At 37.8% G+C, this 13,641-nt stretch overlaps 1 protein-coding gene across 5 annotated transcripts in view; it reads left to right on the forward strand.

The window, feature by feature from the left end:
• The window catches only part of DIAPH2 (diaphanous related formin 2), a 919,127-nt gene that overhangs the window by 256,616 nt on the left and 648,870 nt on the right, over window positions 1-13,641 (forward strand). For all 5 annotated transcript variants that reach the window (XM_065538079.1, XM_065538080.1, XM_065538081.1 and 2 more), the window contains 2 exons: window positions 1,770-1,874; window positions 11,022-11,342. In XM_065538079.1, the coding sequence (XP_065394151.1) occupies window positions 1,770-1,874; window positions 11,022-11,342 (426 nt within the window). The remainder of the gene's footprint in view (window positions 1-1,769; window positions 1,875-11,021; window positions 11,343-13,641) is intronic.

Below are 13,641 nucleotides of genomic sequence, written 5' to 3' on the forward strand. Positions count from 1 at the left end.
GATTAAGGTAATTTTAAATTAAAAGCAGAAACACTGTGTGCCTCTCCTCCAACATACTAATAAACCATTTATAGAGGAAAAAATGTGTATAGTGTGCTCATGTAGGTGCCATGATTTAGAAGCACATAGGAGAAGCTAACTTTAGGAGTGGGGATGGGAGTACAGATTGAGATAAATCTTAACACGGATAGTAGTAAAGGCAAACAAGCTCACATTGGAGGACATCCATCTTCTTAATGAGGTAGGAAAACAAGGTCATTGACTGAAGGATATATGGATCCTTCCCTCCAAGGATCTGGGGTAGGTTTGAAATTTAAAGAAATTAGAGAATATTTGGACCAGGATCTGTGGGACAATTTCCAGGGATTCAAGGAGAGATGAATAAAAGCATTTCAGGTTCGACCCAAAGAGTATTATTATCCAGTTTGCTCACCTACTCTTCAGACTTAGATCAGAATGGCATTTTATAATTTCCAAAGGTCAAAGCTACTATGAGGATGAATATTTGTTAACACTAAACATACTTTTGTATTGTTCCACAAACTCTAAGATGGTTTTGGGCAGTAAGATGTATCACTTTTAGAAACAGAAATAACATTGTTAGAATAATGTATAGACTTCTAAATTGACTTGAAACAACATCGACAATAAAGGGCAAATAAAATGTTCTATAGCCAGACCCAGGCAGTAGTCACCGGAAATATGCAGGCAGGTTTGTGCCTGCTTAGAGCCCTGTCTGAGGTAAGGCTAAGGCAGGATACAGTGAATAAATATTAACCATTCAGAGTCTTTTTGGCTTAGCACCCCTTATTTTAACCTCTAGTTTTTCCTCTCATAACATGCTATACAAATGTTTTGGTTAACCATCTGAATGAGACTGCTATTAGGGCATTCTACTGTCAGAGTTTGTGAAGTACTGCTTTATGGATTCTAGACAACTAAGATTGCAATAGAAATAATTCCAATTTGTATTAATATACATACATTTGAGCATTCTAAAAGCGCAATTTATTTTCAAGATTAAATATAGTTAAGGAATTGAAACTGCTTGATGGTTTATTTTTAGATGTCATTTTCTAATTCAGTAAACTTAGAAGTATGGGATGAGGCCACACATGGTGACTCACGCCTGTAATCCCAGCACTTTGGGAGGCCAAGGCGGGTGGATCTCCAGAGGTCAGGAGTTCAAGGGCAGCCTGGCCAACATGGCGAAACCCCATCTCTACTAAAAATACAAAAATTAGCCAGGTGTGGTGGTGCACACCTGTAATCCTAGCTACTTGGGAGGCTGAGGCAGGAGAATTGCTTGAACCCAGGAGGTGGAGGTTGCAGTGAGCTGAGATCATGTCACTGCACTCCAGCCTGGGTGACAAGAGTGAAACTCTGTCTCAAAAAAAAAAAAAAGTATGGGATAAAATATTATTAAAATTATTAATTCTAAAATTGAATTTTCAATAACAGAACAATAAAAATGTCCATTATGTGGAAAGAGAGACTTTTCAGTCTACCTTTTCGTCTTTGTATTTTTTTTCAGAAGTGAAAATGTGTTTTCTTACCTTGGGTAGGGGGCATATTTCTTCTTTACTACCGCCACAAGCAATACCCTACCTCCACTTGGATACTTAATTGTTATGAAAATAATTACAAGCTGTGATTTTCTGAGTGATCTGGGAATTCAACTAAGTAAATCTTATTTAATACATAATGTTCTTTAAAGCTTTCTCAAAACTATATTATTAACTGTACATTGATGGTGGTGATCATTGCAGTTCGATGAAGAATTCACAGCTCGACAGGAAGCTCAAGCAGAGCTTCAAAAAAAAGATGAGAAAATCAAAGAACTTGAAGCAGAAATCCAGCAACTTCGAACCCAGGTAATGAAAGAAGATATAGACTTTGTGTCATGTCACAGCGAGTTTGATGGTAGAAAATTGTCTTGTTAGATAGAAGGAAAAATGTGACCAGAAGCAGACTTTTTGGCAGTTTTACATTTTCATTGAAGTAACTCTACAGATTTTATATTCCAGGACAATAAATCATTTTAATGCTTGGAAAAAAAATAAAGCATTAGTTGCTCAAGTGGCCCGGAATATTTTTAACAGAATATATTACAGAAGCAAAAGTGTTTTTGAGATGAAATTTTCATGATGATTTGAAAAATTGGGTACATACTATTTTCTTTCAAAAAGAATGTAGAAATAGTCATTAATTGTAATTATGCCAAAAGCTTCTCTTGTTCTTTTTTTTTTTTTTTGAGACGAAGTCTCGCTCTGTCTCCCAGGCTGGAGTGCAGTGGCCGGATCTCAGCTCACTGCAAGCTCCGCCTCCCGGGTTTACGCCATTCTCCTGCCTCAGCCTCCCGAGTAGCTGGGACTACAGGCGCCCGCCACCTCGCCCGGCTAGTTTTTTGTATTTTTAGTAGAGATGGGGTTTCACCGTGTTAGCCAGGATGGTCTCGATCTCCTGACCTTGTGATCCGCCCATCTCGGCCTCCCAAAGTGCTGGGATTACAGGCTTGAGCCACCGCGCCCGGCCAAAAGCTTCTCTTGAGATCTCTTTGAATCCCAAGTAAATTTCCACCTACATTCCCTATGGTGGAAAGCTCCCATATATACTTAAAATTTCAATTAGGGTGTCTAAACTTTCAAACTGATTGTGTATTCTCCTCAATTTACTTTATGTCTTAAATGAATATTAAGAAATTGAAGATGGGCCGGGCTCGGTGGCTCACGCCTGTAATCCCAGCACTTTGGGAAGCTGAGGCGGGCAGATCACGAGGTCAGGAGATCAAGACCATCCTGACTAACACTGTGAAACCCCGTCTCTACTAAAAATACAAAAAAAACCCCCCCAAAAATTAGCCAAACATGGTGGTGGGCTCCTGTAGTCCCAGCTGCTGGGGAGGCTGAGGCAGGAGAATGGTGAGAACTCAGGAGGCGGAGCTTGCAGTGAGCTGAGATCATGCCACTGCACTCCAGCCTGGGTGACAGAGTGAGACTCTGTCTCAAAAAAAAAAAAAAACAAACAAAAAAACAAAGAAATTGAAGATGATGTCTTAACATAGTGGGTACTCAGTAGATATTTGTTGATTGACTAGGTCTGTTTCCACTAATCTAGTGAAAGGTTACTTCAAAAGTCACCAACAAACTCCAAAATACCCAATCCACGGGCCTTTTCCTTCCCTTAGCCTGTATTACTTGTCTCTAATATTTGATCATTTCTTTTCAATAAATTAATCTCTTTCTCTGTCTCTTTCCCTCCCTTTTTCTTGGACTTCTTTTTCTACATGTTTGAGAACTTAGTTTCTCCTTATTTTTTCATCCTCATATGGTGACCTTCCACAATATTCTGTCCTCTGCTCTTTTCTGTGATTTTTTTTTTTTTTTGCTGTACTATTCCATTCAGTATTATACATTCACATATCCCCTTTTAGTAGGTGTCAAGTCTCTGGAGTTTGTCTTCTAATTCCAGCTCTTGATTAGCTGGCCCCATAGGATGGTCCTGTTGCATGTCGAAATCAGACCCAGTTTTGTGGTTTTCTCTCTTTCCTCAAACCAGTTTGTTGTCCATTCCTATTTAAATTTTACTACCAATTTTAAAGATGGTGAAGCTGGAGTTTTCTTTCCCTTTTCCTTGCCCCACCCACTGACAAATTAAGCTAGTCACTGTTTTATGTCTGTTCTTTCTTCAACTCCACTCATACTACACCTCTTTGCATCAAAACCCAGAAACCTCCAGGTTCACTCTCTTATGATGTCTTGTCTGGACTATTACAATTGTTGCCTAACTTTTCTCCCTCCTCAAATTCATCCTTTATGTCAGTGGCAAATTAATCTTCCTGAAACAATTCCCTGATTATTGTCACTCCAGGCTTTAATATGTTCACTTGTTGCCTATTGCAGTCAGGATTAAATAAAATCTCCTTACCAGGAATGTTAAAGACGCTCTGGCATGGGTTTTTCCTCCCTTATCTCCCCTTTGCAGCCTGGGCTCTGACTGCTCCCCTAACTACGGCCTCCGTTGCAGCTAAGTCACCTTTCCTCCCTTCACATTTGGAAATCACTGTCTCCATACTTAACCCTTCTGCCAGCATTTCCCAGAGATTAGTTACAGAAATGACGATAGGTTGTTCATGACGAAAGCATTCCATAGTCCTATAAATTGAGTACACATGTTCTCATCTTGGAGATTCATAATACTCATTAGCATATTAAAAGTTCCAGATACTTTACATTGAAGAAACCTGCCTACCTCTTTTTCATATTGATTTCCCATACTCATTTGACCATGGCACCTTTTATCTTAGAGCACCCTTCAACATCTCCAGGAAATAGTGTTTTCATAGAGCTTAGTAGAGAAATGTTGGCATATATTATTCTCTGTCAGAAATTCCCTCCTTTGCTCATCTGTGTATGTGAAACATATCCTTTAAGGAGAAGCTCATTAAGACATTGTTTGGAAAGCTTCACCAAAAACTCCATTAGCCAATTTCTCTGAACTTTCATATCACTTTTCTAGACCACTCATGGGATACTTGTGTGCCTGCTCTATTCTGCTAGAGCATAGACACCTTGAGGACAGTGTATTTCTTATTGAAGGCCCCACTGTACCTTTCACAGGCCTTTACCACACAGTGAGTAGTTACTTACTTATGGTTAAATTAACTGTAAAAAGTGCAGAATCACGAAGCACTCTCAACTCCTGGCCTCAAGCATTCCTCCTACCTTAGCCTCCTGAGGAGTAGCTGGGATTATAGGTGCAGGCCCAGGGCTGTATACTTTCTAGTGTGCCCAAAATAATGTCAAATACTAAATTATTCATTTACCATATTCAATTTACAATACGATGTGGTAGCCTAATTTAATTATTCAATTCCTAATTGTTTATGGGAGGCAAAGGAAAGGCTGATATAATTTGATTTTTAAAGGCTGGTAGCATTTAATGTCAATATTTGAGATTCCTTATTAAATTTGTAAAATATATATTTAACTTGAGTAAAATTTTATTTAAATAGTAGCATTTTGTGGTTGTATAAAATTCCAAGAATAAATATGATCTAATAGAGGTGAAAAATTGAATGATGTTTACAAATGTGTATTACTTTGAATTATGTTGCCTATTAATTAAAAAATGGGACACACATTTTGCCTTTCAAAGTATGAAAAACATCCTTTCATACACAAAATTTGTAGGATAAATTACTAATTTTCTGAACCTTTAATTTTGCCACAATTACTTTTGTCTCAGTTAAGACTATAAAATCAGACTGTTTTCTATAGTTTTGCTACTTTAAAAGTAAAATTAAAATAATTTTACGTATTTTAATCTTGTCTTTCTTTCTAACCTCAGAGAGAATTGCATTCCAGGAAAGGATGGTCATTTGCTAAGCATAGAAACACTTTAGTTGTATGTATGTATATACATACATTAACATTCATCTATGTGAACAAACTAGTGTGAGTGAATATTATGGGTAACCTTCCCATGATCTTGTCTACCTATGAGTGTTAGCTTTAATATTTTTGTAAATAGGTTAGTCCTTTCAACTGGTTGCTCCAAAAATTTGCTTCAATTTGCTTTCTAAATATATGTATGGCCATGTACGGTGGCTCATGCCTGTAATCCCAGCACTTTGGGAGGCGAGGTGGGCAGATCATGAGGTCAGGAGTTCTAGACCAGCCTGACCAACATGGTGAATCCCCACCTCTACTAAAAATACAAAAATTAGCCGGGCGTGGTGGCGGGTGCCTGTAATCCCAGCTACTCGGGAGGCTGAGGCAGGAGAATAGCTTGAAACCGGAAAGCGGAGGTTGCAGTGAGCTGAGATTGCACCACTGCACTCCAGCCTGGGCAACAAGAGCAAAACTCTGTCTCAAAAATAAAATAAAGTAAAATAAATAAATAAAGATATTTATAAATTTAGTTAGAACAACTAAATAATCCAAGTAGAAAATTTATATTAATAAAGGTGAGAGGACTAGGCACAGTGCCTGTTGCCTTTAATACCAGCACTTCAGGAGACCAAGATGGGAGGATTCCTTGAGTCCAGAAATTTGAGACTGGCCTGGGTCACATAGCGAGACCCCATCTTTAAAAAAAAAGAAAAAAAATTAGCCTGGGTTAGTGGTGCATGCCTGTAGTCCCAGTTAGTCAGGAGGCTGAGTTGAGAGGATCACTTGAGTCCTGGAGTTCAAGACTGCAATGCACTATGATTTTGCCGCTGCACTCCAGCCTGGGCAACAGAGCAAGACTGTCTCTGAATGAATGAATGAAAGAATGAGGACAAAAAGGACACTATCCCAAGAAATTTAATTAACTTTTTTTGTTGTTCACTGAAAATTTGTTTATTAAGTTGTTAATGTTTTACAGAGTTAGTTCAATATTTTATGGAACTTAAAATCCTGAATTTCCCCTCAATAATACAGATGTCTGTAATACAGACATTTATACAAACTACTACAATTACTGATACCTAATATAATTAGACTTCTATAACTTCCATTTGTCAGGTAAATAAAACACCTCTCAAAGTTACCACAACTTTAGGAGTTCACAAATTCCTATTTCTGCAGTTTTTCATTAGTACATTTTAAACTTTCTTAAAAGAGGAAACCAAAACCTCCAAATCAGAAACCTTAATATGAACCAACATTGAGAAATAGAGTAATGTAAGAAGCTCTTTTATTCATCACAGGGAAAAGAAATACAGGATATATTAAAAGCTTTAATATGAACCAACATTGAGAAACAGAGTAATGTAAGAAGCTCTTTTATTCATCACAAGGAACAAAACTACAGAATATATTTACTAATTCATTTTCCACTAAAGAGAATACACTTTGTATTTAGAGAAATAAATGCTTATTTACTGGGAGTTGCTTTTGGAGAATGATCCATAGTTGCACTATCAGTGGTCAGATATTGATACCAGGGTCCATCTCTTCTCTTCTAGATTAATCTTCGTACTTCCAGCTCCTTTATCTGCAGTTCAGCCTTTTCAGTTTCAGTCTGAAGGATAGCCATTGTTCTTTTGTAATTATTTTCAGGATCATCATAGAAAATATGGACAATCCATCTCAATATAGGATGCTTATAATATTCCCATTGTTCTGGGATATAGCCTTCTGGAATTTCTACTAGTTCAGTTTCACCAATGAATACATTCACTAGAGTTTCGCCAATTGCCACTGGAATCCCTGTAAACAAAATGTAGAATTTCAATAAATTCAAAAAAGAAGGTTTCATGATAAAGTATTTTCTCATGGTCTCCACTGTGTTAAACAGGAGTGACAGCTTTAACAGAGCCATGGGTGAGGAAGCCGCTGAATCCCAGTGGAGTGTCAAGGCACTGGCCAGAGAGCTGCCACTTCAGTGACTAAGGCCTGTTGCAAAAAACTCATGGCTGCCATGACTGCCTTAATTAGTTTTAAATGTTTCATTCAGTTAATTTAATGTCATATCTTGATTAAAACAGATGTATGTTCATTGGTAGTGGTTTCATAAGAATGTTTATAATGAACAGCTCTACTTTTTCATATATATTTATTTAGCAAAGTGAACCATTGTGATCAGTAATGGTTTAAGGAATGGATATAGATTAATCATCTCTAAAAAGAACGTGATATGGCATGCAATGTTCCCTTTCATCTGTTATGCATTGTCATTAGAGAATGAGCTTGAAGTTACTTTGTGATAGAAATGTTATATCCTCCTCATAATCCTATCTATTTGAATTAATTGTACTCATTGTAAATGGCACCCATTCATGAAGAGACAGTCTTTTATATTGGAATGAGGATGGTATTGGATGTGAGAAGAACCACATTGAAATTCTAATCACGTTCAGACTCTGAAACTTTTGGTTAGTCATTTAACTTTTTTTGCACTAACAGTTTCCTCATCTTTAAGCAGTGAAATAAAGGTGAGATAATAATGCTTTATCTGTATTAAAGGGTTATAATAAGGATCAAAAGAAATAATAAATGTAAAAATGTTGATAAGCATATATTACTATGGAAATGGATGCTATTGAGTATTTATTATTGGTGTTAGAAGCCAGCTAAGTTACTAGAGCCATGAAACAGACTCTTTGTATAAAGCTAATTAGCCCCCAATGAAATTGAATCTCTAACCTTGTATTTATTATCCCATATTCAAACCCAACTAATCTAACTGGCCCAAGCCATATACTGTACTTCTTTTTTGCATATATTTATAAAGAAAGTTAATTTTTCATTATTTTAGAGGAGTATTTCAGAAAATCTTGGAGGATACTGTATTAGTCCTTTCTCACACTGCTATGAAGAAATACCTGAGACTGGGCAATTTATAAAGGGAAGAGGTTTAATTAACTCACAGTTCTGCAGAGCTGGGGAGGCCTCAGGAAACTTACAATCATGGTGGAAGGAGAAGCAAACACATCTTTCTTCACATGGCAGCAGCAAGGAGAAGTGCCAAGCAAAAAGGGAAAAGCCTCTTAAAAAACCATTGGATCTCATGATAACTCAAGAATTATCAATTATTCGTTATTCAGTTATCTCCCCTGATCCTGCCCTTGACACATGGGGATTATTACAATTCAAGATGAGATTTAGATGGGGATGCAGAGCTAAACCATATCATTCCGCCCCTAGCCGCTCCCAAATCTCATGTCCTCACATTTCAAAACACAATCATGCCCTTCCAACAATCCCCCAAAGTCTTAACTCATTCCAACATTAACCCGAAAGTCCAAGTCCAAAGTCTTATCTGAGACAAGTTATGTTCCTTCCACCTATGAACCTGTAAAATCAAAAGGTAGTCACTTCCTAGATATAATGGGGATACAGGCATTGGGTAAATACACCCATTTCAAATGGGAAAAATTGGCCAAAACAAAGGGGCTACAGACCCCATGCAAGTCTGAAATCCAGTAGGGCAGTCATTAAACCTCAGAGTTCCAAAGTGATCTCCTTTGACTCCATGTCTCATATCCAAGACGTGCTGATGCAAGAGGTGGGTTTCCACAAACTTGGGCAGATTTGCCCCTGTGGCTTTGCAGGGTGCAGCCCCCCTCCTGGTTGCTTTCACAAGGTGGTGTTGAGTGTCTGTGGCTTTTCCAGGCACATGGTACAAACCATCAGTAGATCTGCCATTCTGGGGTCTGGAGGATGGTGGCCCTCTTCTCACAGCTCCACTAGGCAATGCCCCAGTGGGGACTCTGTGTGAGGGCTCCAACCCCACATTTCCCTTCTGTACTGCCCTAGCAGAGATTCTCCATAAGGGCTCCGCCCCTGCAGCAAACTTCTGCCTGGACATCCAGGCGTTTTCATACATCCTCTAAAATCCAGGCAGAGGTTCCTAAACCTCAGTTCTTCACTTCTGTGTACCTGCAAGCTGAACACCACGTGGAAGTTGCCAAAGCTTGGGGCTTACACCCTCCAAAGCTATGTCTCGAAATCTACCATGACTCCTTTTATCCATGGCTGAGGTGGCTGGGATGCAGGGCATCAAAGAGACTGCACACAGTAGGAGGGCCCTGAACCTGGCACAGGAAACAGTTTTTCTCTCCTAGGCCTCCAGGCCTGTGATGGGAGGGACTGCCATGAAAGTCTCTGACATGCCCAGGAAACATTTTCCTCATTGTCTTGGTGATTAGCATTTGGCTGTTCATCACCTATGCAAATTTCTGCAGAGGGCTTGAGTTTCTCCCCAGAAACTACTGCATTGTCAGTCTTCAAATGTTTTTAAACTTTTATGCTCTGCTTCCTCTTGAACGCTTTGCCACTTACAAATTTTTTCTGCCAGATACCCTAAATCATCTCTCTCAAGTTCACAGTTCCACAGATCTTTAGGGCAGGGACAGAATGCCACCAGTCTCTTTGCATTGCAAGAGTGACCTTTATTCCAGTTCCCAACAAGTTTTACATCTCCATCTGAGACCACCTCAGCCTGGACTTTATTGTTCATATCACTGTCAGCATTTTGGTTAAAGCCATTCAACAAGTCTGTAGGAAGTTCCAAACTTTCCCACATTTTCCTATCTACTTCTGAGTCCTCCAAACTATTCCAGCCTCTGCCTGTTACCCAGTTCTAAAGTTGCTTCCACATTTTTGGGTGTCTTTACAGAAGCACCCCACTATCCAGTGCCAATTTACTGTATTAGTCTATTCTCACACAGCTATAAAGAAATACCTGAGACTGGGTAATTTATTTATTTATTTATTTATTTATTTATTTATTTATTTTATTATTTCTTTGAGACGGAGTCTGCCTCTGTCACCAAGGCTGGAGTGCAGTGGTGCAAGCTCAGCTCACTGTAACCTCTGCCTCCTGGGTTAAAGCGATTCTCCTGCCTCAGCCTCCTGAGTAGCTGGGATTACAGGCATGCGTCACCATGCCAGGCTAATTTTTGTATTTTTGGTAGAGACGGGGTTTCACCATGTTGGCCAGGCTGGTCTTCAACTCCTGACCTCCGCTAATTCGCCTGCCTCAGCCTCCCAAAGTGTTAGGATTACAGGCGTGAGCCACCACACCTGGCCAAGACTGGGTAATTTATAAAGGAAAGAGGTTTAATTTACTCAGTTCTGCAGGGCTGGGGAGGCCTCAGGAAACTTCCAGTCATGGCCAAAGGGGAAGCAAAACACATCCTTCTTCACGTCACAGTAGCAAGGAGAAGTGCCAAGCAAACAGGGAAAATCCTCTTATAAAACCATCAGGTCTTGTGAGAGCTCGCTCATGATCACGATTTGGGTGGGAACACAGAGCCAAACCATATCAGATACCAACTTTCCTAGCATTTGTATGGTAACAGAAGTAGTCACTGTCCAGAATTTATAATGCTTATTAAAAGTCTACACAAGTCTTTTTCATATACTGTTAAACCCTTAGATCTTGCTAAATATTTAGATATTTTAGTAATATCTAAAAAAGTGTATATAATCTTAAAACATAAGATAAACTACAAATATCTATTGATATATATTTCTTCAATTTTTCAATTATATTTATAAGCATTTAAACTTTGATTATTTATATTTCAGGCACAAGTACTCTCAAGTTCATCAGGAATTCCAGGTCCTCCTCCAGCACCTCCATTGCCAGGTGTAGGGCCGCCTCCACCACCACCAGCACCACCTCTACCTGGAGGAGCTATTCTTCCTCCTCCACCACCGCCTTTACCTGGAATGATAGGGATACCACCACCACCACCACCACCACTTTTATTTGGGGGACCTCCTCCACCACCACCCCTTGGAGGAGTTCCTCCTCCCCCAGGAATATCACTTAATCTACCTTATGGAATGAAGCAGAAAAAAATTTATAAACCTGAAGTGTCCATGAAGAGAATCAATTGGTCAAAGGTAATACTAAAACTAGAGTTTTTTTACTTTATCTAGCTTTTGTTGATCATTGCTATGTGTATGTATTGTTTAATGTTTGAGAGTATGACTGCTGACTCTTTCCGTTCCTTTGTGAGTTCATCATTTTATGTCCATCTTTCAATTTAGGCTCCAGATAATTGGAAACTCTCCAGATAGTTTGACATTGTGAAGTAGGCAAAAGGAAAATCTAAGTGATGTAGAGAATAATATTTGAAATATACCACCAAATGAAAAGCAATTTTGATTCTTTTAACATAGCTTTTCTTTAAAAAAATTTTTATTGATGTGTAATATTTGTACATATTTATGGGGTACATGTGATTTTTGCTACATTCATAGAATGTGTAATGATCAAGTCAGGGTATTTAGGATATCCATCACCTTTAACATTTGTCATTTGTTTTTGTTGAGAACATTCAGATCTTCTCTTCTAGTTATTTTGAAATGTACAACATATTGTTAAATATGGTCACTTTACTGTGCTATCAAATGCTAGAAATTATTCCTTTTATCTAACTATATGTTTGAACCCGTTAACCTATCTCTCTTCACCCTCCCACCTCCCACACCCTTCCCAGCCTCTGGTAACTATCATTCTGTTCTCTACTTTCATGATACTCACTTTTTAAGCTCCCATGTATGAGTGAGAATATATGATATTTGTTTTTCTGTGTCCAGCTTTTTTCACTTAACATAGTGATCTGCAATTCCATATATATTGCTGCAAATGACAGGATTTCAGTCTTTTTTTATAGTTGAATGGTATTCCATTATGTTTCAATACTATATTTTATTTATCCATTCATCTGTTGATGGTCACTTAGCTTGATTTCATATCTTGATTTCATATCTTTTCCATTCTGCCTAGTGCTGCAATAAACATGAGGATGCAGGTATCTCTTTGATATACTGATTTCCTTTCCTTTGTATAAATACTTAGTAATCGGATTACAGCATTATTGTGTGGTAATCCTGTTATTTAGGAGCATTATTGTATGGTAATCCTATTATTTACATTTTTGAGAAATCTTTATTTTGTTTTCCATAATGGCTGTACTAGTTACATTCCTAACAACAGTATATGAAAGTTCTCTTTTTTCCACATCTTCTCCAGCATTTTGTTTGTCTTTTTGATAATAGCTATTCTAATAGGCATAAGATGCCAGTAAGATATCTCACTGTGGTCTTGATTTGTATTTTTGTGGTGATTAGTGACGTTGAGCACATTTTCATGTATCTTGGCCATTTGTATATCTTCTTTTGAGAAATGTCTACTCAAATTATTTGTCTACTCTTTAATGTGATTATTTGTTTTGTTGCTGTTGTTTGGGTTTCCTGTATTTTTTGGATGTTAGTCCAGTGTTGGATAAATAGTTGGCAGATATTTTCTCCCATTCAACAGATTGTCTCTGTTAATTGTTCCCTTTTCTATTCGGAAGCATTTTAGTTTAATATAATCTCACCCATTTTTGTTTTTGTTTCCTGTGCTTTTCAGGTCTTAGCCACACAATCTTTGCCTATATTAGTGTCCTGGAGCATTTCTCTTATGTTTTCTTCTAGTAGTTTTATAGTCTCAGGTCTTATGCTTAAATCTTTAATCAAATTTGAGTCCATTTTTGTATGTTGTGGGAGATATGGGTCAGGTTTAATTCTTTTGCAAATGGATATCCAGTTTTCCTATCATCATTTATTGAAGAGGGTGTCCTTTTCCCATTGCATGTTCTTGGCACATTTGTGCCAAATCTCTTAGCTGTAAATATATGGATTTACTTCTGGGTTCTCTATTCTATTCCACTGGTGTATATATCTCTTTTTACATTAGTACCATGCCGTTTTGACTACTATAGCCTTGTAGTATATTTTGAAGTCAACGTCCTGCTTTGATCTTTTTGCTCAGGATTGCTCTGGCTATTCAGGCTCTTGCGTGGTTCCATATGAATTTTAGGATTATTTTTCCTATTTTTTGTGAAAAAATGTTAATGGTATTTTGATAGGGATTGCACTGAATCTGTAGATTGCTTTGAGTTGTGTGGTCGTTTTAACAGTGTAAATTCCTTTATGAGCATTGTATCTCTTTCCATTTGTTTTTGTCCTCTTTAATTTCTTTCATTAGTGTATTGTAATTTTTCTTATAAAGGTCTTTTACTTCTTTGGTTAAATTTATTCCTAAGTTTTTTATTTTTTGTAGCTATTGTAAATGGGATTGCCTTTTTATTTTTTTTCCAGCAAGTTTATTATTCAGCTATAGAAACATTAATAAATTTTGTGTGTTGATTTT

Source organism: Macaca fascicularis, chromosome X (assembly GCF_037993035.2).
Source record: "Macaca fascicularis isolate 582-1 chromosome X, T2T-MFA8v1.1".
Taxonomy (NCBI): Eukaryota; Metazoa; Chordata; class Mammalia; order Primates; family Cercopithecidae; genus Macaca; species Macaca fascicularis.